The sequence below is a fragment of the Bufo gargarizans genome, chromosome 1, assembly GCF_014858855.1.
Source record: "Bufo gargarizans isolate SCDJY-AF-19 chromosome 1, ASM1485885v1, whole genome shotgun sequence".
NCBI lineage: Eukaryota > Metazoa > Chordata > Amphibia > Anura > Bufonidae > Bufo > Bufo gargarizans.
In genome coordinates, this window is record NC_058080.1 from 630,078,279 (window position 1) to 630,103,356 (window position 25,078).

General features: G+C 44.9%; 1 protein-coding gene across 11 annotated transcripts in view; it reads right to left on the reverse strand.

Annotated features, from left to right (window-relative positions):
• PPIP5K2 (diphosphoinositol pentakisphosphate kinase 2) overlaps positions 1–25,078 on the reverse strand; it is a 133,599-nt gene that overhangs the window by 89,593 nt on the left and 18,928 nt on the right. For all 11 annotated transcript variants that reach the window (XM_044275957.1, XM_044275961.1, XM_044275959.1 and 8 more), the window contains exons 2-8: positions 22,041–22,396; positions 20,887–21,082; positions 16,839–16,929; positions 12,745–12,830; positions 7,517–7,671; positions 4,825–4,926; positions 4,493–4,654 (exon numbers count right to left, since the gene is read on the reverse strand). In XM_044275957.1, coding sequence (XP_044131892.1) covers positions 4,493–4,654; positions 4,825–4,926; positions 7,517–7,671; positions 12,745–12,830; positions 16,839–16,929; positions 20,887–21,082; positions 22,041–22,199 — 951 coding nt within the window. In that variant the 5' untranslated portion in view covers positions 22,200–22,396. The remainder of the gene's footprint in view (positions 1–4,492; positions 4,655–4,824; positions 4,927–7,516; positions 7,672–12,744; positions 12,831–16,838; positions 16,930–20,886; positions 21,083–22,040; positions 22,397–25,078) is intronic.

The window sequence follows — 25,078 nt, forward strand, 5'->3', positions numbered from 1 at the left end:
AGTAACATCCGGATACATAGGAGGATTAACATTTATAAAGATCTAATACACGGACTGCGGTTGTCCATAGGTTGGACCTTGATGACTATTGCTGCTATTATTTGCACTGTTGCACTTTGCTGAATATACAGATTGCAGTTGTCCATAGGTTGGACTTTGATGACTATTGCACTTTGCTGAATATACAGATTGCAGTTGTCCATAGGTTGGACTTTGAAAATTATTGCTGCTACAAATTGCACTATTGCACTTTGCTGAGTACCCGCCGCTATTTCTCAGGCAATTTGTTTTTATGAAAGTTTATGCTGCTATATTTAGGAATTATTGCTGCCATTTATGTTGTATATGATTTTTATGAATTAATGTTATTTCAGGGAGCTTAATTAAATCATTTATAATTAATGTTCCTAGAATACATATTTTGAGTGCCTGATCTATTTTTTACCCACCGATGGAAATACATTCATGATGTATTGTGAACACTACATGCAAATCTATCTTCGCAAGAGTTAAAGGGCTTCTGTCACCCCCCACTAAACCTTTTTATTTTTATTTTCTTTTTTTGCTTACTTATAATCCCTACACTGCGATTTATGGCTACATGATCAAATTAATCATTTTGGTCCCGTAGATTTCGTTTAAAACAAGCTTTTAAAATATGCTAATTACCTTGCTACCAGCAAGTAGGGCGACTACTTGCTGGTAGCAGCCGCATCCTCCGATCGTAAAGACGCCCCCTCCACATTGTGATTGACAAGGCCAGGGAACGGGATCGTTTTCTGCTGGCCCTGCCTGTTTGCATTTAAAATCTTGCGCCTGCGCCGCGGCTTTACCCGTCTTCAATTGGCGCAGGCACACTGAGAGGCGGCCGCTCCATCCTCAATGCGCCTGCCCCGGGTGTAGATGTGCTGGTAGCAAGTTAATTAGCATATTTTAAAAGCTTGTTTTAAACTAAATCTACAGGACCAAAATGATTAATTTGATCATGTAGCCATAAATCGCAGTGTAGGGATTATAAGTAAGCAAAAAAAAAAAAAAAAAGGTTTAGTGGGGTGACAGAAGCCCTTTAACGCCAGGGGGAACCATCTCTCCCTAGTAATTCCTTCAAGATAGAGTCTCAAAAGGAAATGCAGGGTTATTGCACTGCAGTCTAAACCCTATCAGGACCCTGGAAGTCCTATAATAAGGAGATGTGTAACGTGACTAGGTCACACTGCCAAAAGAAACACAGTCCGTCCCAACATCAGTCACTAAAATCAATGCACGACACAGCGGAATGGTCAGATGTCACATACAGGAGACCTCACTACGGCATTTTGTCCCTCTGTGTGAGTTTATGCTTTCACATGTGTGTTTTTTTTTATATTGTTTTAATTGGTGACAATAAAAGCTTAGTCTTAGGTTTGACTCTTTCAGTGTCATATGTTGATCCACATAAATCTCATCTGGATCTGATATCAGTGAATTCTAAATCAGATGAGCACTTTACAAGCAGATCTGTGTCAGCAACCTAAAGGCTCAATTATCAGGAAGGAGCGTTCATAGGACCGCTCAGTCCCAAGCACTGCACTGTGTAAAGGTGCCGCCGATCAACAGATGAATGAGCGAATAGGTGAAAGCTTTGCTTTGTCATCTCTTGTCCCCATACAGCAGAGGCGATTGCGGCATGTAAATGCAGCTCTCACCTCCTAAAGAGAAGGCAAAAGGATGTGGATTTTATTTTTTCATGATCAAACTAGAAATCGTGCAAAATTTTTCCTAAACATGTAAACAAACATAATTACGTGCCAATATTGCCGACTTATTTTACAGTAAAACGAGCAACCTCTTGTTAGCCATTACATTCTGATCTGAGGGAGGGGAGCTTAGTTTGAAATGTTATCTTAAAGGGCCATGCAGTGTCAAGATATTAAAGACTTGTCCTCAGGATAGGTCGTTAATATCAGATCGGTGAGGTCCGAATCCCAGCAGCCCCGCCGATCAATTGTTTGAAGGGACCGTTGAGCTTGTCTGAATGTCCACTTCAATGTTTACCAGCACGCCGTCTACTTTGTGATGGCGGTGCAATGTAATCACAGCTTCTTCTCAAATTCATTCAAGTAGGACAAAAAGCATCATCAGTATCGTGAAACCAGACAACCACCTCAATTCATCACGTGCAGCAGAAGTGAGATGTGCCAGTATTGCTAATCTTAAAGAGGTATTCCATTAAAATACATTGAAGACCTTTTTTTTGGGGATGATAGCATGGAGATTCCACCCTCAGAACTCCCAGCAATAATCAGCAGAACAGAGGAACGTCACTGTCTGGTGCACTCTTGCCCCTTCAGGGTTTATCCAGGAACATGTTGTAAATGCCCATTAAGTCTTTATGTGTCCGCTGGCCATTCATTCATTAGGGGAGTGCCCCTCTACTCTTGAGCAACACCTCCCTCCAGCAGCCTCCTGCCTCATCAGATGTCCTCTCAGCCGCAGGAGACAACAACCAAGAGGGGAGGGAAGCAGTTTGGGAGAGGTTGCCACTGAGAACTCATGACACTTCCCTAATGGAGGAACACCTAGCGGCCCTGCTTACTGACAGTTCTCTCTATGCTTAAAGGGAGTCTGTCACCACATTTTAGCATGTTAGACCGTTAAAATAGGGTTATGTGATCCAGCCAGAACATAAAAACGGTACCTTTGTGGTAGAAAACGGACTTTTCTTTTTGCCGAAAATGAAGTTATAAGATTATGTTCTGAGCCCTCTCAAGTGCCCAGGGCGGTCTCTCAATCCTCGGAGCCCCAGGCAGGCACCTCCTAAACGGCTCATAACCCCACCCTCCGTGCGCCTCTGCCTGCCCGTTTACTCCCCTCCCCTGTCCTTTTCCACTGCGGCTGTGCGGTCCAAATCGTAGCGGGCGCATGCAAAGTAGGTATTGCGATGCCCTGCCAGGAGCAGGCATCGCATTGCGCATGCGCCCGCTACGATTTGGACCGCACAGCCGCAGTGGAAAAGGACAGGGGAGGGGAGTAAACGGGCGGGCAGAGGCGCACGGAGGGCGGGGTTATGAGCCGTTTAGGAGGTGCCTGCCTGGGGCTCCGAGGATTGAGAGACCGCCCTGGGCACTTGAGAGGGCTCAGAACATAATCTTATAACTTCATTTTCGGCAAAAAGAAAAGTCCGTTTTCTACCACAAAGGTATCGTTTTTATGTTCTGGCTGGATCACATAACCCTATTTTAACGGTCTAACATGCTAAAATGTGGTGACAGACTCCCTTTAATAATACAGTGCTAGCTGTCAATCACCGAGTAGGGCCGCCCACTAGACTCCTAAGCACAGAAAGAGCAGAGATATAAATTTATTAATTACAAGTTTTACTGAATTTTTTCCAATAAAACTATACAGAAATCTGCTCTCCCTGCTCTAGAACATGCTGCCAGCAGATTACACTGCATTTTCATGGTGCAATGTTCCCCTTAAGGGCGTCTAAACTGCTGATGTGTTCATTTAAACCTTTTATTTTTATAGGTTCATTTTATAAAAGCTGCAGCAAGTGACTGTCATTCATGGAATCCTGGGAACCTAATGAACAGCACACATGAGAAGTGAATACTACAGAGCAGTGTTAGGGCTCTTTCAGACGATCATGTCCTATGTGGAAATCGCGTTCCGTGTACAAGCTATTGTCCGTTATGGACGCGGTTTGTTTCTCAGGATCACACGGCATTATACTGATTTATAATGCCTTGAGTCTCTGCATGACCTGTAACTACTGAATTATAGTGACAGCATTATGTCAGTATAAGGCCTCATGCACACGGTCGTTGGATGGCCGTATTGCGGCCCGCAAACGTCGGGTCAGTAATCCATGGCCACCGGGCGTCTGCACCACACATCACGGACCCATTGACTTGAATGGGTCCGCAATTCTGGAGATGCGGAACGGAGTCACGGAACAGAACACCAGAAGCACTACGGACTGCTTCCGTGGTGTTTCTTTCCATTGTTCCACAGCGCAAATAAATATGAAAGGTCATTTTTTTTGCACTACGGACAGACCACGGACCCATTCAAGTTGAATGGGTCCGGCCCGCAGCACGGATGTTGCCCGTGCATTGGGGACCGCAATTCCCCAATGCACGGAACGGCCACACAACGGCCGTGTGCATGAGGCCGAATTCTGTAGAAGTAAGGTCATGCAGAGACACACAGAATTATAAATCCGGATAATGTCATGCACTACTGAGAAACATAATGGAGAATCACGTTCATACACGGAGCGCGATTTCTACACAAGACATGCTTGTCTGCAACTAGCCTTAGGCTTTTAAAAAATTGTGATTTATTTTTTTTAAGAAAAAATATATATTCTTTTCACATTGCCCTCTTTACGAAGTGGCAATTAGGAAACAACCAGAAACATGAAATGTAACTGCAGCCGTGTAAAAGAGTGGAGGGTGAAGGAAAGTTCTGTGTGCTGTGCCGTAAATGGGATCTCCCGATCACTCACCTTGAAGGCGAGGCACACTTTCCAGGCTATTAGTTTCTCTCTGGCGTTTAAAATAACAGGATACCGAACTTCTTTGCCTTCACTGTCCCTTTCTACCTTGCCATCCAATGCAGGAGACTTTCGAGCTTCAGCATGGGCATAGTCTGGCCCCACAGTATAAACCTGCATTAGATGAAAAGAAAACAGTAAGTGGCGGAGACAGCTCCGAGTCTGAGTGCAGCGACGCATCACAGGAGAACGCACAGCACCATCATCTAATCTGTCTGAGAATCAGCCAGGCAGGGATTTTAGGTCTATTCTCAATCTTGACTCCGGTTAAAAGAGGGCAATACCTTGACATCAGTGCCATCAGTGGGCATAAACTCCTCATAGATATATGCACCAGTCTTCCTCACACTGCTTTCAGGTGAATATACGCTGCTACGACTGCCAATCTAGGAAACCGGAAAAACGCAGGAATACAGTTAGTACAAGTGGAGGAAAAATAATGACGCTTACCCACAAAATAAAATACAACCATATAAATGCAAGGAGACATCTGCCATAGTGCGATATGAAGCGTGAGGGTAAGGGTCCACAATATCCGCAATACACACGGCCGGCACCCCCATAGAACTGCCTATTCTTGTACGCAATTGCGGATAAGAATAGGACACATTCTATTTTTTTCCGGAGCCGCGGACCGGAAGATTGGGGTCGCACTCCGGAAATGCGGACAGCACACTCTCCCCATAGAGAATAAACGGGTCCGCAATTTGCAGAACAGATGTGGACCCATTCTACGGACGTGTGAATGGACCCTTACTCTGCTAGCAAAATGAAGGCATACGTAAAGGATAAAGAGAGAGATATATCATTTCCCTTGTGCCAGAAAAGTTGCTCATCATAAATTAGGCGTATTCTCCGGCAGCTCAGGGGAGAAAGCACCGGTCTTGATAAATCTGCCCCATAGGGTTCACAAGTCTACTCTGCTGGGTCCCAAAAGGTCTTATATTCAACAGCAATAAAAAGTCAAGAGAACCCACCAGGGGTAAATAATATCCTCAATACAATCTTCTTTAGGGCACTGATCAGTAGTTAATGCGTGCATAGAAATATGGCTCAGTGGTTAGCACTGGTGCCTTGCACTGTTGGGGTCCTAGGTTCAAATCTGACCCAGGACCACACCTGCATGGAGTTTGCATGTTCTCCCCGTTTTTGTGTGGGTTTCCTCCAGGTACTCCGGTTTCCTCCCACACTTCAAAGATATACCGATAGGGACCAGAAGGTTTGAGATTCATGGGTGTGGAATTGGTGCACAACAGATGGAGAGGACCCAATAGATATACTGATAGGGACCAGAAGGTTTGAGATTCATGGGTGTGGAATTGGTGCAGAACAAGTCAAGAGGAGGGGACCCCATAAAGAATATTAATAAGAAGGAAGCGGAATGTATATATAAAATGCAAACGCTACAAGCAAAAAAAAAAAAAAACACTCAGAATTGAGAGGGCTCGTTGAAAGGGCGAGTGAAACGTTTTCAAAAGGTCTACAGTGGGTCCAGTTGCCTTGATTTATTCTTTACAGATATACCATGACCTGGATAAATGAGAACCTTCCCAGACATGCTACAACCAAAAGGACTAAACAAATTTGAATGGGACATGAAATCGGTGTGGATGTATTGAGGAGAAATGTGAAATGAAGAGCAAGTTGTAGTTATAAAGTAGTGGTAGAATGCGAAACCGCAAGAATACAGAAAGCGGAATGCAGAAAGGTTTTCACTGATGAGTCAGAGGAAGAGAATTCGCATGTAGGCGGGTCTAGAACATATGACAGAATAAATTAGGGCAGATCTAAGAAAGGTCGGTTAGGGATAAGGGAGATAATATTGAAGCGATATAAGAGACGGCGGTGAAGACATATTTATTTTTAAAGAAAGTGTCCGGTTATTATTTATTAAAGATGAATCGAAGGAGATTTTACATTTTAAATTTGAGAGACTGTAATGAGTTTCATATGTGGAAATGACATGGTTAAATACCGCCCATTCCTGGAGGACAAACACATTTTTTGTGGATCTATGGCAGGGATGTCAAACTCATGGCCCTCCAGCTGTTGCAAAAACTACAACTCCCATCATGCCTGGGCATACTACAGCTATCAGGGAATGATGGGAGTTGTAGTTTTGCAACATCTGGAGGGCCATGAGTTTGACATCCATGATCTATGCCATGTTAATCATCTTCCAAAAGGTGGGGCATATAAGATCTGAAGACCCCCATGGGTTAAAGGGGTTGTCTGGGTTCAGAGCTGAACCTGGACATACCTCCATTTTCACGGCAGCCCCCCTGACTTGAGCATCAGAGCAGTTCATGCTCCGATGCTCTCCTTTGCCCTGCGCTAAATCGCGCATGGTAAAGGCATTTTTTGGAGATCCGATGATGTATCGGGGCTCTCTATGGGGCTACCAGGAAGCCTGGTGACGTCACCGGCACTGATGGGCGGGATTTAGCACTGCCCTAGCCAGTAAAACAGCTAGGGCAGTGCTAAAGCCAGCCCCTCAGAGCCGATGACGTCACGGAACACACTGCCGGAAGTTTCAGCCTGGCAGTGAGTTGTGATAAACAAAAGAGCCCGTGCCCTGCGCGATTTAGCACAGGGCAAGGGAGTTCATTGGAGCATGAGATGCTCCGATACTAACCTCAGATACTAACCCGGACAACCCCTTTAATGTATGGGTATTTTTATGTGTTTTATTTTTATTTTTTTGCGTGGTATTGAATGGTATCAAGTAGCACAATACTTATTCTTGGTATTGAAATCGAATCAAAATTTTGGTATCGTGAAAACTCAATTTTAGTGCAGCAGTAAGGGAATCATGTATTCTTGCCCTAGCCCTCAGACAACCTATCCAATGCACCCTCTAACATATGAATTGTATAGAGTCACACAGCCCCCAAAACAGGGCACTGTAAAGTCGTCAGAGATGTGATGCCAGACAAGCTGGCACATTTTAACATTATCAAACTGAAAAAAGGTCACCTTTCGGAAAAGCCTCTGGCTCCCGCCTCCAGCAGATGTTGGGTAGTAAATGTAGACGTTGTGATCCTCCGCACTAACAGGCTTCTCTACGAAAGGTTTCTGGAATATCTCCCCGTTCACCTCCACGTGATCCTCACCTTCTATTAAATTACATTCTGAAAAAAAAAAAAAAGAATAAGGGTACATTTACACGACCATGTGTAACCCTTTCCGTTTTGCGGTCTGCAAATAACGGAACAGACTGTCCGCATTTTGCGGACAAAAGACTTATTAATGAGTCCATTTACACATCCGCAAAATGGGTCCGCATCCATTCCGCAATTTTGCGGAACAGGTGCGGACCCGTTCATTTTCAGTGGGACCAGAATGTGCTGTCCGCATCTGCATTTCCAGATCCGCAAAAAAATAGAACATGTTCTATTCTTGTCCGCAATGGCGTAATCTATAAGAGTGCAGGCGATGTGCGGTCGGCAAAATGCGGGACGCACACTGCCGGTGTCCGTGTTTTGCGGATCCGCAAAACACATACGGAAGTGTGAATGGACCCTAACAGTTACAGGTACTAGGCAGTAGTTAACGCTAATAACCTAAAGAGGAGCTAGGACAGGTGGGGGAAGGGGAGGTTTAGTAAATTACAACTCTTTTACCTGCCGCAAATGCCAACGAACAGCTATTTGGATCAGTCTTGTAAGTTGTTGGCTAACACAGTGTCAAGGAAATCCACTAGTAAACCAGGCACACTCCTTGAAGGCCTAGCTCAGCTGAATGTATGATACCTTACTTCAAGATCTGGTGCATGAGCAGCTAAGTGCACCAATGGCAGGCCCAAACCTCCTCCTACTAGCCCCTTACTCTGCTCCTTGATTGACAGGACGAGGAGGAAAAGGAGGGTCTGGAAGAGTAGGCAGGAGGAGCAAGGGTGCATTGAGTCACTTTGGCCCACCCTATGTACACTTGACCTTCAATTTGTATAAGGATTTACGGAGTACGGAGACTGTTTCCCTTTAAATAGATACACCAGCCTAAACTAATGAAAACTCTACATTCTACAGTGAAATGATGCTGCGCCATTTCTGTAACTCCCATCAAATTATGTTAACAGCATGACATAGGCTGCTCGGTCCCTTCTGTAATCACGCCACCATTGGCTGAGACGGAAATAACCCTTTAAAGAGGTAATCCAGGATTAGAAAAGGATGGCTGCTCTCTTTAGAAAATAGCGCCACATCTGTTTACAGGTAGTGTGTAGTACTGCAGCGCCGCCACAGTTACTTAAATAGAGGTGAACTACAATACCACATATAACCCATGTATTTCTAATCCTAGATAACACCTTTAAAATATACAAAGTAACTGATTGAAATTGAAGAACTTTTCCTTAAACTGTCCAGTCTATAGGTTTTATCTGCCAAAACCTCAAGGTTCATCACTGCAGGACAGTAAATGTGGCCAAACATCTTAGACAGCTGTCACTTCAGAGGGCTTATTTCCCCAGATTCTCTCCCAACCCACACACCCACTTTTGGCCGAATGTGCATGTGTTCTCAATAAGAGGGGAATAATCTCCTTTGAGGACCAAAGGTTTGGTGAAGTCGAAACTGAAGATGCGTCAAATTACTCTCCCTTCAATATCTGCCATTGGTGGAGACTCCGCACATTAAATGATGGCCACCTTGAGGACTCATCTCTGCTCAGACGTTGCTCCATGGCCTCCTATTCCCTACATACAGGTGCTCTGCTTAGTATAACAGATATTCATGGAGCTGACTGCTTTGGATTATAATTCACAGTGAGGTCAACCTTGTCATAACCCAGAGTATGTTCTGCTGTAGGGCCCAGTGCTCCACATGTAATACTACAGAAACACATTCTAAAAGCAAACCTCTACCAAATTCCACAGATTTCAGGCTGAAGAAATTAAGTGAAATTACTGTAGAACCGGATGCATTTTCATATACTGTACATGCAACAACGTAGTGAGGAACACACCGGCCCTGTCCGAGGAGACTGGGTATTTGCCCTATAGAAGTCAGCCTTAATAGTCTTATCATCCACACTTGTGATCTTATGGTCAGTGTCAATGGCTGGAAACAGGTGATGACAGGTATGTACTGGCTTAAAGAGTCTCAAGGATAAAATGACCTGAATGTCCCGGTCATTATACTTTGATGACTGCAATGGCTGGTACTACTTAATAAGGAATGTGAACAGATGGCACGCTGGTCATGTGCTATACAAGCCGGACACCTTCCAGCAGTAACACTTTCCAACTGTTATACAGAGAAGGGTGCAGTATAAAAATGTGAAAAACAACCACCACTTTAAGGGTCAATTCACATGTCTTCAGTGTTTTGCGGATCTGCAAAACACCGGGTCGGCACACCAATAAAAATGCCTAAGGGAGTTCGGGGTCGCGGATCGGCAGTTCGGGGCCACGGACAGCACACTGTCTGCATCTTTTCCGTCCCTATTGAAAATAAATGGGTCCGCACCCGTTCCGCATAATTGCCCAAAGTGCGAACTTGCAATTTCAGCGGGACTGTCCGCACAGCTAGTGTACGTCAGCCTCCCAACTCTGTCCAATGGCAAATGTCAGGGGAGATATGGATCAGGCAGCTGGAGCCAGAGTTCCCTGTTGGAGCCTTCTCCCCTCTCAGAACACATGCATGCTTGGCTTAGCTGACCTTGCATGTGAATAGAGGGGAGACACAGCCATCTAATGTGCATGAGAGTTACGAAAACAGCGTAACCCAGCAAGATATGCAGTTTCTGAGCTAGAGAGAATGCATAGCTTGCTGCGTTACGCTGTTTCCGTAACTCTCATGCACAGAAATGGGAGCTAATGAAACAGCGAGCGCCAGAACCCTCTGCCGTTTCCCCGCTGACTGGTGGTCCAGACTGTCTCATTTCGCCTTAGTAACGAGATCAGACTACCCCTTTAAACTCACCACAAAAAACTGTGCTGTGCCGGGAGCTTCTTGGCATGGGTTTCCATTGATGAGCAGCTGCATACAAGTCTTACATCAAACACCACACCAAGCCTCAGCTGGAGTAATGGTGTAAAGCACACAACTTCTGGACCCTGGAGCTATAGAAACATGGAGTGATGAATCAAACTTCTCCATCTAGTAGTCTGATGGATGAGCCTGGGTTTGGAGAATGCCAGGAGAACATTACCTGCCTGACTGCACCGTGCCAACTGTAAAGTTTAGGGGAGGAAGGATAATGCTATGGGCTTGTTTTTCAGAGGCTGACCAAGTGGTCTTCGTTCCAGTGAAGCAAACCCTCAAGTCTTCAGAATACCAAGACATTTTGGACAGTTGTATGCTTCTCTGTTCCAGCCTGACTGTGCCCCAGTGCACAAAGCAAGGTCTAGAAAGGCATGGTTGGGCGAGTGTGGTATGGAAGAGCTTGACTGGCCTGCGGAAAGCCCTGACCTCAACCCCATTAAACACCTTTGCGATCAACTAGAACGGAGATTGTGAGCCAGGTCCTCTCATTCAACATCAGTCTCTGACCTCACAAATGCTGTTCTGGATGAATGGGCAAAAATTCCCAGGAACACACTCCAAAATCTTGTAAAAAGCCTTCCCGACGCTTTACAGACATGGCCATCACTCGGGTTTCTGGCCAGCTTTAGAGAAATGAATATTCAGTTTTCCACATTCCATAAATCTGTTGTGGTCTTCCATCATTTTCTGAGGTTGTGAATATTTTATCAAGTTAATACATTGGTAATTCAATGTCTGGAATGGAAAATCACAACATCCTTCTTATTCTCAATTAAAGAAGTATTTCTACAGCACTTCACTTTGCTTGTGCATTGTTCCTGGACAGAAAATTCTGCCCCGTTCTTATCTCAAAATACCAGAGAAACCTGTATGAAAGTCACCGACTAAAGGAAAAAAAATCTTCCCTAGCAGGTCTGACTATGTTAACAAGGCTAAGGTTTCTATAGCCAGCCACACTGCTGAAAATACCTTAAAGGGGACTTATCGGGAGCTTCCTGCTACCCAAACCACAGGCAGAATGAAAAACCAACAGGCTATCAGATTAATCATAGTTGTCTGTAACCTGGGATTGTGTCAGTATTTCATGCTGCCCGTGGTTCAGACAGCATGAAGATCCTCACAGGTTCACTCTATGATATCATCCAGGGGGTCTCTCAGGATAGATAATATCAGATCATCAGGTGTTTGAAGAGGCCACGCCGCTAACAGGTCTTGGGTGAGCGGTGCGGCTTCCTCACCGTACATTGTACAGCGGCTGTGCTTGGTATTGCAGCTCAGGCCTATTCATTTCTATGGGGCTGAGCTGCGCATAGACCACACGACCAATGTACAGCAACATCACAGGCCTAGGAAGAAGCTTTGGTTCTCATGAGGCACTGAGACCTATTTAAACAGCTGATCTGCAGGCTGCCGGGAGTCAAACCCCCATCGATCTGATATTGATGACCCATCCTAAGGACAGGCCATCACGATCAAAGTCCTGGATAAACCATTTAACTGTACAATGTTGAGGCTTCACTTCTGGGAAACAAAATAAATATGTGAACGCCACAGACATGGAAACCTTACCTCATCTGTATGTTAAATCCCTTAGATTGCTGCACTGCCTAAATTATGTAAATGCCAATGGTCACCAATGTACAGACAGAATATATGAAAATGACTAAGTCAGCACTGGACCAAGTCATCATATGTGACCTCCCCCTTCGGATCTGCTCTGCAGTGCTCTATGGCCTTGTCGAGGCATTTACACTTCAAGGTGCCAATACGGTAAGCTGGCATCAGTGCAGCCATTAGTTCAGTATTATACAGATAACCTAACTTAAAAGGGGTTATCCATCTTTTAGATACTGATGACCAAACTATCTGATTGATGGGGGGGTGGACACCTGATCAGCAGTTTGTGGCAGGCACAGGAAGGCTCCATCCACTGTGGTGGCTGTGTCTGTGTACTGCAGCTCAGCTTTCATTCACTTGAATAGAAGATGAAGTGCAGTAACCCAGCAGGGCTTTCTCATTCTGGCCTCATCCACTATTCTTTCCAGCGCTAGGGGCTGCTGGAACCAGTTTCATACGGATGATCCGAAGTTCAGTTTGCCCGGAATTGTGATTCGAAAACCATATTTTTCTAAAGCGCCAAAAATCCATGGCAGTACTAGGCGAGGAACATAGAACACAATGTAGAGTGGATAGGCTCATTACTATCCTGTTACGTACCGTCTGGCTTGTTCGGATCACGATTAAGGACAGCGTATCGCGGAAGCAAAATCCCCTCATCTTTAAGGATCCTATAAACCTCCCTCCTGTAAGCAAAAGTACAGACATGTGAAGCCAAAGTGCAAAGGCCCAATTCGGGTACACCGTCTCCGAGCGTCTAGCTGCTCTACAGAAATCTGACATCCAAATGATCACTAGTTCTCTTCTTTGGCATTGCAGGAGCCCGCAGATTGTCACTTCTAATGTCTGGCTAATGACACCGTAATTGAGACAGAGGTTGGTGATGTGATTAATACTACAGCAGATATTCCATATCATTCCAGGGAAGGGGGTGTAATTACAAGGGCTGTCCGGGCTTTTAATATTAATGAACCATCCTCAATATCAGATCAGCGGGGGTCCGACACCTGGCACCCCTGCTGATCAGCTGTATAAAGGGAAGGCACATGCCATAGACATAGCAGCAGCGAGCAGGAACAGAGAAGGGAGACAGTACGTGCGCACTGCATGCACCTGCCCTTAATATAGTTGATCACCGGGGGTGCCAGGTGTCGGACCCCCGCCAATCTGATACTGGTGACCTATCCTGAGGATACTACAAACAAACGGGTAACGGCAGCATCTCCAGCGACTTCTTTATTGGACAAACTTCACAGAAAGTGTGCCATAAAAATAAGCAGCTACATTTCGGCTACTACATGTCCTTTGTCAGGCCTAATACAGAGTGACACTATCCCCCCGTTTAAAGTGCATGCAGCTCCCCCACATACTGGGAGAGCCAATACAATACAAACATCGCCCACACCATTAATAACATGACCAATCCAGAGCAAATACTCATTAGACCAATTGCTTTCAGCTATAGATAACTTACTTACACCTGTGCTCACCTCACCTAGCCAAACCCGGAAGTAGCCATTCATCAAGGGACATCAGGACTGCAAAAGGGCACTGCGCATGTCATTACTCTGGGGAGTGGGCGTGTCCTCTATGACGATCATGTGATCACATGACCCCTCTGCAAAACATGCCATTCCTTCCTTAAAACATTGGATATAGCGCCACTATGTGCACCAAATGTGGAAACAAATAGAACACGTTCCTTGGTTCTGGCATCCGGTGTGCTGTGAAGTGTGCACGCGTCCGTCACCACCACTGCTCCCCCCTTCTCCGCAGACTTGATTGTGATATCCTTATTACATTCCAATTGCATTAATGCTTCCCTTTCTCCATGCGACAGGTTATTCTTCTTATTCCTCACCCCCTGTTCTCTCAATGCGGGTATTTTTCTCGAGACAATCTCAATATAGGATTCTATAACATGGTTATTTTGTGGAGGTACAAAGGTACATTTTTTCTTCAGCTGAAATTTACCATATCTTTATTATCAATATTACCCCCATCTTCAACTGTGGGGAAAAAATAGACCCAGGAGAAGAAAAGGAAGGAGGTGCGATTATTGGCAATTCGGATTTACCACCTGCGATTCTGACTCGACTGATGAATCTGGGAAGTCCGTTTTTTTAGGACAACAACAAAACATAAGAGAAGGAAATGTCGACGGGGCGGCAGTAAACATCACAGGTCCCAGAAGGATCCCGCCACCACCCATTTTCCCCGGTCACAACAAGGAGGCTCACGGCAGAGCGACCAGAGGAAATAAAACACTTGGTTGTGAAGATTTCCTCGGTAGAACTGGACAATGTACAGATGGATGTATTAAAGGGACTGTCACCAGTTTCTAACCCCCCCTTTTAAAACTATTGTTCTCTCCATGGTGCCCTTGTCATTACAAAGCTGTTGTTATAAGATAAATCCGCCGTCTAGTTTTGATAAAAATCGCTTTTATCTAACCTGTCAATCTTCTGGATAAGGTGCCCAGGGCGTTTCTGAAGGTCTGAATCTGCCGCTCTCCGCCGCCGCCATTGGTGCCCAGCTCCTCCCATGATCCTTTCAGCGCCACCTGGATGTAATGAAATCCGCCTCCGGCTCTCCTCAGTGCCCCCTCCTCCTTTTCAAAGATCCCGCGCGTGCGCACAGGCCTGTGCCTGATGCGCCCGTGCGGACTTTTAGATTCTGCCTCGTTGAGCGAAGCGCGTTCGCGCGCATGCGCACTTCGTTCAACGAGGCAGAATCTAAAAGTCCGCACGGGCGCATCAGGCACAGGCCTGTGCGCACGCGCGGGATCTTTGAAAAGGAGGAGGGGGCACTGAGGAGAGCCGGAGGCGGATTTCATTACATCGAGGTGGCGCTGAAAGGATCATGGGAGGAGCTGGGCACCAATGGCGGCGGCGGAGAGCGGCAGATTCAGACCTTCAGAAACGCCCTGGGCACCTTATCCAGAAGATTGACAGGTTAGATAAAAGCGATTTTTATCAAAACTAGACGGCGGATTTATCTTATAACAACAGCTTTGTAATGACAAGGGCACCATGGAGAGAACAATAGTTTTAAAAGGGGGGGTTAGAAACTGGTGACAGAGTCCCTTTAAGTCGTGGATTGTCCTTTTGTCCCACTACCGAGAGCTATTGGTTTGGGATTGAATTGGATTTACATAGTTTTTTTTTTGACGTTTGAGATTGAATTCTTTTTTCCCCACAGTTGAAGATGGGGGTAATATTGCTAATAAAGATATGGTTTAATTAGCATTATCTAAATTTCAGCTGAAGAAAAAAGTACCTTTGTACCACCACAAAATAACCACGTTATAGAATCCTATATTGAGATTGTCTCGAGAAAAATACCCGCATTGAGAGAACAGGGGGTGAGGAATAAGAATAACCTGTCGCATGGAGAAAGGGAAGCATTAATGCAATTGGAATGTAATAAGGATATCACAATCAAGTCTGCGGAGAAGGGGGGAGCAGTGGTGGTGACGGACACGTGCACACTTCACAGCACACCGGATGCCAGAACCAAGGAACGTGTTCATTTTGTTTCCACATTTGGTGCACATAGTGGCGCTATATGCAATGTTTTAAGGAAGGAATGGCATGTTTTGCAGAGGGGTCATGTGGTGATCCCATGATAGTCATAGAGGACACGCCCACTCCCCAGAGTAATGACATGCGCAGTGCACTTTTTCAGACGTGATGTTGCAGTCCTGATGTCCCTTGATGAATGGCTACTTCCGGGTTTGGCTAGGTGAGGTGAGCACAGGTGTAAGTAAGTTATCTACAGCTGAAAGCAATTAGTCTAATGAGTATTTGCTGTGGATTGGTCATGTTATTAAATGTGTGGGCGATGTTTGTATTGTATTGGCTCTCCCAGTATGTGGGGGGAGCTGCATGCACTTTAAACGGGGGGATAGTGTCACTCTGTATTAGGCCTGACAAAGGACATGTAGTAGCCGAAACGTAGCTGCTTATTTTTATGGCGCACTTTCTGTGAAGTCTGTCCAATAAAGAAGTCGCTGGAGATGCTGCCGTTACCTGTTTGTACTATTCGGTGGGCTGCTGAGGATCTGTGGCCGTGGTTTGGCTGATGCATTCCGGTGTGGTCGTTTGATGGTCAGTGGGTGCTGCTCTACATCTACTATTCCCACTATCCTGAGGATAGGTCATCAATACTAAAAGCCCGGAGAACCCCTTTAATGTTTGTAGTGCGAGGTCTCAGGTTTCGCTTGGTTCACAAGCAGTGATCCTAAGGGCCACAAGCACAGGCATTTTTGTATTTGCTTAAAGAGGAAATACTATAACACAAAAATATCTTCTGATATGTGATAGAGAAGTCAGAAGATGACACTGGTAAAGTCTGATCTTTGGCCACCACTAAGAGACCATTTAAATCCCTCTGGTACTGCTCAAAGAAGGGAAGAGAAGAAAAACACACAGACATTGACCTGAATGGCTAGATGATGGCCAATTGCTTAAAACGTGTCTGATTTCCAATGCAGTACCATCCTGGTGGTCTGTGACCACAGATTTCACTAATGGGATCATCTCATGTGCATTTACAAGTTATTACAAGATTACTTTGATTTGATTTCTCACTTGAATAAAGTGTTTTCTAGAAAGAGTATTATATATCTCCACAATCCCAATTCTCACCCATAGATACTGGACATGGCTATAACATGTTACAAGAATCCTCACCTGTCTTGTATCTGATATTGCAAATTCAAGTCATTGATAACAAATGGATTCCGGAGCTTTGCATAAGCAACTGATGTATCCAGTGGAAATCCTAAAAAAAAAAAAAAAAAAAAAAAAAAAAAGGGTTAAAACCTCATTAAGATGTACACAGAAGACCCTTATGAAACAGGAAATAGACGCAGAGCTAAAGTATGTGGATAAGGGGCCACGCTCATCTATTTAAAGGTTGCTAAAAACCATCCAGTGGAGAACTATGACATTCTCTTACATAGTATGGCGCCATCTGGTATTTAGGGTGCAGGTGAATGCACGCAAGATCCACACAAATTTCCATGTGGATTTATGTGCGTATCTGCAGCATATCCGCACCAAAATCTGCAATGTCGAATTGCATTTTTTGGAGCGGATTTGATGCAGTTTTGCCAAAGCAAAAAAAGGGTGAAGTCCGCAGCTAAAATTGCTGTATAATAAAATTAGATAGGTGGCTCTCCTGCCTATCTGAACGGTACTCTGTGCTCCAACCGGTAAGACTCACCCAGTCTAAAAATGGTTATAATGTGCAAAATATATATCAAGGTCTGGTTGGCACTCAATCAATTGGACTCATGTGGCTACAAGCAGTTTATTAACACCAAGATAAAATACCCACAATAGTAAAAAATCTCCAATCTATAAAAATGCCCAAAATTGCATACAATAAAAATGTTTATATCAAATAAATATATCCAATGGCACACTCTAGCTCTATCCAAATAGCTGATCACATTCTCTGACATCCAGTTTGAATTTTAACTTTCAAATATGCGTTTTTTCATACTCGACTGCAGGTATATATTCACCCTTATTTTTCCTCCCTCCTGTTTATTGGTCCATTGATCTAGCAATGGTCTCCACTTTACATCTAGCCGTGATCCTCACTTTACAAAAAGGGCTCAATTCCCGCTCAATGCGATGTCGTTATTTCCAGTTTCTACAGGTATTAGTAGTATTAACAAACTATGTTTATTTGATATAAAAAAAATATATTGTATGCAATTTTTGGCATTTTTATAGATTGGAGATTTTTTACTATTGTGGGTATTTTATCTTAGTGTTAATAAACTGCTGTATCCACATGAGTCCAATTGATTGAGTGCCAACCAGACCTTGATATATATTTTGAACATAATTGACATGCTATTTCATTTGAAACCCACACGGTAAGTCAATTTCCGCCCAGAAAAAAATAATAATCCAAGGGGACATGAGAATTGTCAATTCTCACACACTTTGCAATACGTGAGACGATTGGCCCACATTTACTAAAGTGAGTGCAACTAAACACTGTCATAAATTGCACCAGATTTTGGCAGCTAGTCTTGGAAAAATTCATTGCGCTTAGGTCACCGAGGGGGCCTGACTTTGTGGCACAGGGAGCACCCTTTTGCATCAAAATTGTCACAATTTCGGCATAGAATTCTGTTGCAACATAAGCCAACCAATAGTACAGTTAGACTATCTGTCCGTGGTCAGCCTGATCCACTGTGATAAATCAGGTGCAGGTCTATAAATCTGCCTCACGGTACCTCATCTGCTTATGTGCAGTCGTACAAAAAAGCTGTAGCTAAAACATGTTACAACGCCATCTTCTCACCCTCTTAGGCCTCTTTCACACGGGCGTCATGTTTTTTGCCCGGATAAGAGGCGGGTGCGTTGCGGGAAAATGCGCGATTTTTCCGCGCGAGTGCAAAACATTGTCATGCGTTTTGCACTCGCGTGAGAAAAATCGCGCATGTTTGGTACCCAAACCCGAACTTCTTCACAGAAGTTCGGGCTTGGGATTGATGTTCTGAAGATTGTATTATTTTCCCTTATAACATGGTTATAAGGGAAAATAATAGCATTCTGAATACAGAATGCTTAGTATAATAGTGCTGGAGGGGTTAAAAATAATAAAAAAAAGTTAACTCACCTTCTCCTCTTGTTCGCGTAGATGCCGGTCTGTTCTTTAGCTGTGGGCTGAATGACCTGAGGTGATGTCAGATCACATGCTCCAATCACATGGTCCATCACCATGGTGATGGAGCATGTGATCTGACATCACCACAGGTCCTTTAGCCCACAGCTAAAGAACAGACCGGCATCTACGCGAACAAGAGGAGAAGGTGAGTTAACTTTTTTTTATTATTTTTAACCCCTCCAGCACTATTATACTAAGCATTCTGTATTCAGAATGCTATTATTTTCCCTTATAACCATGTTATAAGGGAAAATAATACAGTAAATAGACTGTCACCTAGAACCCATGCGTGAAAATCGCACCGCATCCGCACTTGCTTGCGGATGCATGCGATTTTCACGCAACCCCATTCATTTCTATAGGGCCTGCGTTACGTGAAAAACGCACAAAGAGGAGCATGCTGCGATTTTCACGCAACGCACAAGTGATGCGTGAAAATCACTGCTCGTGTGCACAGTTCCATAGAAATGAATGGGTCAGGATTCAGTGCGGGTGCAGTGCGTTCACCGCACGCATCGCACCCGCACGGAAAACTCGCCCGTGTGAAAGGGGCCTTATACTGATGCAGAGTCAAATCTGCCAAGAGTGTAATAGGGAGGCAGACTGCAACATTAAAAAGCAACCTGCGCAATCCTTGCTTCCTCTAACAATTGGGCAGTCAGGCTGAGCCACATACACAAACTTGCTAGCGGACTTGGTGAAAAAATAAAATCTGTATCCACCAATAACAGGTGGCCCTTCAGAAAAAACAAAGGGGTTGTCCAACACTTTAAAGGTGATGGCCTACTCTCAGAAGTGGCCATCACTACTTGATAGGTGGGGGGTCTGACATCCTGCACCACCGCCAGCTAGCTGTTCTGCAGTAGCTCCTGGCGCTGGTACTACACAGCTCCATCCATTGTGTAGTGGACACAGCTGGTGACCATTCACTTCAATGAAAGTAGCGCTGCAGTAACCGCCTCTAGGAGGTGTAAACTTCCATTTATATTCAGGTAATTTCATTCAGCACCAACTGTGTTCCTTGTATTATATAAAAAGTGTATTGCAGCCTCTTCTAGTAAAACAAGTAGGCTGTCAGAAGATAAATGGGTTTTCGTACTTAACGTAAAATCCTTTTCTCGTTGGATGTATTGGGGGACACAGCACCATGGTATATGCCCAGCTGCCAATAGGAGGCAGACACTAAAAAAGGAAAAGTGTTGGCTCCACCCAGATGGGCTATGCCCTCTGCACAGACACTAAACTAGCCAGTTGGTACTAAAGCAGTAGGAGCACCAAAATCCAGAGCGAAAAGTGAAGCCAACATGTCCTAAACCAGAAAGAGGACCAAAATCGAAGAGTCCCGGGAAACCGAACGAAGAAAAAAAAACAAGGGAGGGATCAGTGTCCCCCAATGCATCCGAGACAAGGATTTTATGGTATGTACAAAAATCCATGTTTCTCATGAATGGCATTGGGGGACACAGCACCATGGGACATCCCAAAGCAGTCCCTGAGGGTGGGAAGAAACAGCCATGCGAAAAACCTAATGCACCGCCGCTTGCAGAACCAAACTGGCATCAGAGGAGGCCAAGGAATGGATGTGGTAAAACCTGGAGAAGGTGTGAACTGAGGCCCAGGTGCTTGCAGACCTAGGAGGCGGAGGCAGAGGCCAGATGCCAGACCGCCCAGGATGCCCCGACCGCCCTAGTGGAGTGAGCGGTCAACCGGAAAGGGGGATCACGACACCTCACCACTAGTGTTGAGCGAACTTCTGTTTTAAGTTCGGCTTCCGGTTAGCGGAGAATCCCGATATGGATTCCGAATTCCGTTGTGGTCCATGGGGTGAGGAGGTACTTGATGGGGTTACTGTTAACGTGAGGCAATTTGGTATCGAGTATCGTGATAATTTACTTGGTATCAAAGCCGAAGCTCAAATTCTGGCATTATGACAACCCTAAAGTGCAAGGCTTTCCAAAACGACAACCGCAGGCATGTACCTGTGCTGTGCAGGCCGCCCGCCAACCCCAGACGCTATTCCCATCTGCTCCACCTCATTTCATATGTTACCTTTGGAGTGAAAAGAAATGAGGCAGTCACACAAAGGCCAGTTCTCTACAGGTTCATTCAGTATGACGTCTTCCTCAAAGATGACCACGGTGATGTACTTGAATAACGACAGACGTTCCAAAATTTCTTTCATGGGTTTTGACTTGGACTTCTTGGCCATGGCGCAGATCCCCACCACAATCTGCCTTTCTGGGGGCTGCAAGATGAAATAAAGGCATATTATAAAACTCTGAATGGCGACAGATAAAATGTGAATACGGATGGTGGTGCAGATTTTCCGTAAAGTCCACCATGCCTAATCTCGCCCTACGGTATCGTTTACACGTATCCAACATATAAGTGTGAAGGCGACCTAAGGTCACTTATAATTTTGTCAGTACTTTGCATTAGTATTTATAAGTCAAAACCAGACAAGGATCATAAAAAGAGACAAGATCTGCACCTCAAATTTTGGACTCACTGCTTTGGCTTACAAATACTGATACAAAATACTGACCAGAAAACTTTAGAAAAATAATGTGAATTACAGGGGTTGTATATATGAATAGAGAGGGCAGCGTGGTGGCTCAGAGGTTAGCTCTGCTTCCCTGCAGATCTGGGATTGAATCCCACCAGAGAAAACACCTTCATGGAGTTTGTATGTTCTCCTAGTGTTTGTGTGGGATTTCTGCCGGGTACTCCAGTTTCCCGATTTGGAATTTATACTGTCACCCCCTGTGGGGACAGGTACAGATAAGAGTGATGACAAGCTATGTACAGAGCTGCAGAACATCGGTTTTAAACATTGTGTTTGGTGACTAGAACGAGGTTCTCCATTCGCTATTAGCAGCACAGAGGGTCTAATACATCTGTATATTACAACGACAGTCTATTGATTTTAATAGAAATCAGTGGAATCAAACATTTGCTACCCACAGTCTACAGGCAATTTTTATGGGTTCCAGCTCTAGAATATCCCATAATTACCTTATCAAGGAATGGGATGGAAAATGGGATTGTCCAAAGTGGATAACAACTTTAAGAACTCTGGAAAATAACAGCTCAATAAAAAAGCCTTCCTAAAAATCCACACTGGAGGCATAGATGGTACAGCACGACCAAGGCTACAGAGAAATTAGACTACGAAAGGAATGAGAAAATGACATCATACGTACAGAGTCATACTCTTCATCATCATCATCATCGTCGTCATCTTCAATGGTTTCAAAGAGATTGTCCACATTTTCAGCTTTGCCGTGTTCCAAAGCTTCGTCAGATTCCTCACAACCGACGAAGAACCTAGGGATGTCCCCCTCTGTAGCGCTAACAGACATGGCGGTAACTTTCCGTATGGATCTGCATGTGCCTCAGTACAGAGATGACTGACGCTGCAGTTTGTCTAGCGCTGCTTAACAATGGGGAGGATAATTCAGCCTTTTAATCCAGCAGACCGCGCAGCCTCCATCCCCTCAGTCTCTGAATCATCAAGCGCTGCGCTTTTCAGCCCTGGGCCCCTGACTGTATGCCATTCCTGGAGAGAAAAGTAGAAAAATCAGCAAAATTCAGCAGGGAGGATTACAAATCAAATTCACTGCAGCAGCCTTCTACAGACTGACATGTCATGCTGGGATCTGTAGTGTCGACAGCCTTAAAGCACCTAGTTTTTACATGAAGGGTAGGCCTGTAGGTATATCCTAACAGAGCAATCTGCAGCTCACTAGCTACTGTCAACTACATCTCCCAGCAAGCCCTGACAACCTGCTGCAGCCGCAAGTCATAACTTTAGGACAGCTGGTGACCCACAGGCAACAGACATTTTTAGTGTACCATACATAAAATAGGAGTCCATAAAATTGTGCTGAAAGAGGTGTACATGACATATTGGTAGGTCTGAATGAAGGTGTAGCAGTGCCGATTCTGCGCTGTAGCCCCTTCCTCAGTGGTGCTCCGAGGGAACACGGACTTGAATGGAGCTGCGCTGCAGTTCAGGGAAAAAGTGAAAATTAATCTCTGGACGGGTGAGGGTACCAACAGTCGGACCCCCACCAATCATAAACACTAGGAGTTGGACAAACCTCATTTTTCCAGAAGTCTATATACGGAGAAACGTGGAGCCGACGATCGCCTTTTCCACAGAACAAAGAAACCTTTATTGGGCCTTTCAACAAAAGATTTCTTCATCCTGACGGCAAATGCACATTTGAGAGAATTCCTGAGCAATTCCCCATATTAGATAGAGCGGCTGCTGACAAGTACCTTTCAGCTCGCAGCTCACCGTCCAGCCTCCTGCTGCGCATCCGGAGCCAGGGATAGTTGGCCAAGGTCATGTACGAGCCACACATTACTACCGAAACTACAGGCTGTCAAATATCTTAGAGTATACGCTTTGCTCTTTAAAGATTTCTGCTATCAGTATTTTCCAGACAACATATCTGCCATTCGGAATAATTACCAGTAACCTTATTCCTATCTGGAATGATTGAAGAAATATCATTCACTTCAATGAGAGCAGCATAGCCACTAGCATCGTCCACTACAAAATGGACGGATTTTGTGTATTGCCGGCACTGAGGATACCCTGAACCAGCTGATTAGCAGACGCGCAGGGTATTGGACCCCCACCGATCAGATACTAAAGACCTAAGGATAGGCCATGAATAACAAAATACTTTATTACACCCTTTTAAAAGGGTGTCCAGCAGCAGATTTGTACCTATTAAAAGGGGTTGTCTGGGTTCAGAGCTGAACCCGGACATACCCATAATTTCACCCAGGCAGCACCCCTGACTTGAGCATCGGAGCAGTTCTTACTCCGATGCTCTTCCTTGCCCTGCGCAGGATCGCGCAGGGCAAGGGCTCTTTTATTTATCATAACACACTGCCGGGCGGAGGCTTCCCCCCAGCAGTGCGTTTGGTGACGTCACCAGCTCTGATGGGTGGGCTTTAGCGCTGCCCTAGCTGTTTTACAGGCTAGGGCAGAGCTAAAGCCCGCCCATCAGTGCCGGTGATGTCACCGGGCTCACTGCTGGACGGAAGCCTCCACCTAGCAGCCCCATGGAGAGCCTGGTACGTCACCGGATCTCCACAGAATGCCTTTGCCCTGTGCGATTCAGTTTCAGAGAGAGCAGAGTGTCTAGGTGTAACAGCAACACCCCCATATATTAAAACATAATTTTTCGCAGCAATGCAACACATATGAACATGGGACCAACACAGATGCCTTCAGCTGCCAAGCGCTCATGTAACTGGTCAGCCAGTCATAGGTACAAATCTGCTGACAAATGCCCTTTAATTTTTCCTCTACTTCCAAAGAATTATGATATTCAATTTTTTTTACGCAAACGTTGGCCATATAGGAGAAAGTGTTTCACGTGTGTGGGGGGGTTAGTTCTGAAAATGTATCAGGGCATTAGTAGAAGTAGGGTTTCTATAATTTATGTAGTGATCTCCACATCATTTATCTCAAACTGTCCTACTCCATGTTGGTTGGTACTGATGTAGGTAAAGCACTCACCACATTGTAAACCATCCATTGTGTCATTTAGGAGATGTAGAAATTATGTCATGAATTGGTCAGGGGCTGGTACCGGAAACAGCATTCTAATGAGTGGATGCGCGATTCTGTTCCTAAAGGTAATTAGGAGAGTGGACACTGCTCCTACTGCAAAGGGACATTACGTGACGAAATTCACCTTCTTCTGACTTTGTTGCGTATGGGATATTTTGTACTTGTACGTGTTCTTACATTGGGACGACGATTCGTCCTCAGTATTCTCATGAGTGGTAGTGGAGCGAAAGGATCCTGTCCCACACGGGGAAGTTCATGGAGGTGTCACCAGAATGTGCTGGGATGCAGAGCGCTCACCCCTCAATCGCTGATGACAGGAACGATATTTCATCTTTCTTATAGGTACAGTTACAATACATTTTAACTTTATACATGTGCATTTTGTTTTTAGAAATCTGTATACGAGTAGTTACGTTGGGGCCAATTTATCAAGACCGAGGCGCGCGCTACGTCATAAATTAAGCGCAACCTCCAGCAGTACGTGTGAAGCTGGTGCAGATTTCAGTCATTTCTGGAAAAAAATAAAATAAATCACAAATTATGATAAATGTGCTGGAGCCGATGGTATAGTCCACGTCCCCTTTTCAGAAAGTGGCGAGGGCGGCATAAAAACGGCACTTGTGCCTAAATTAAAACAATGCCGTT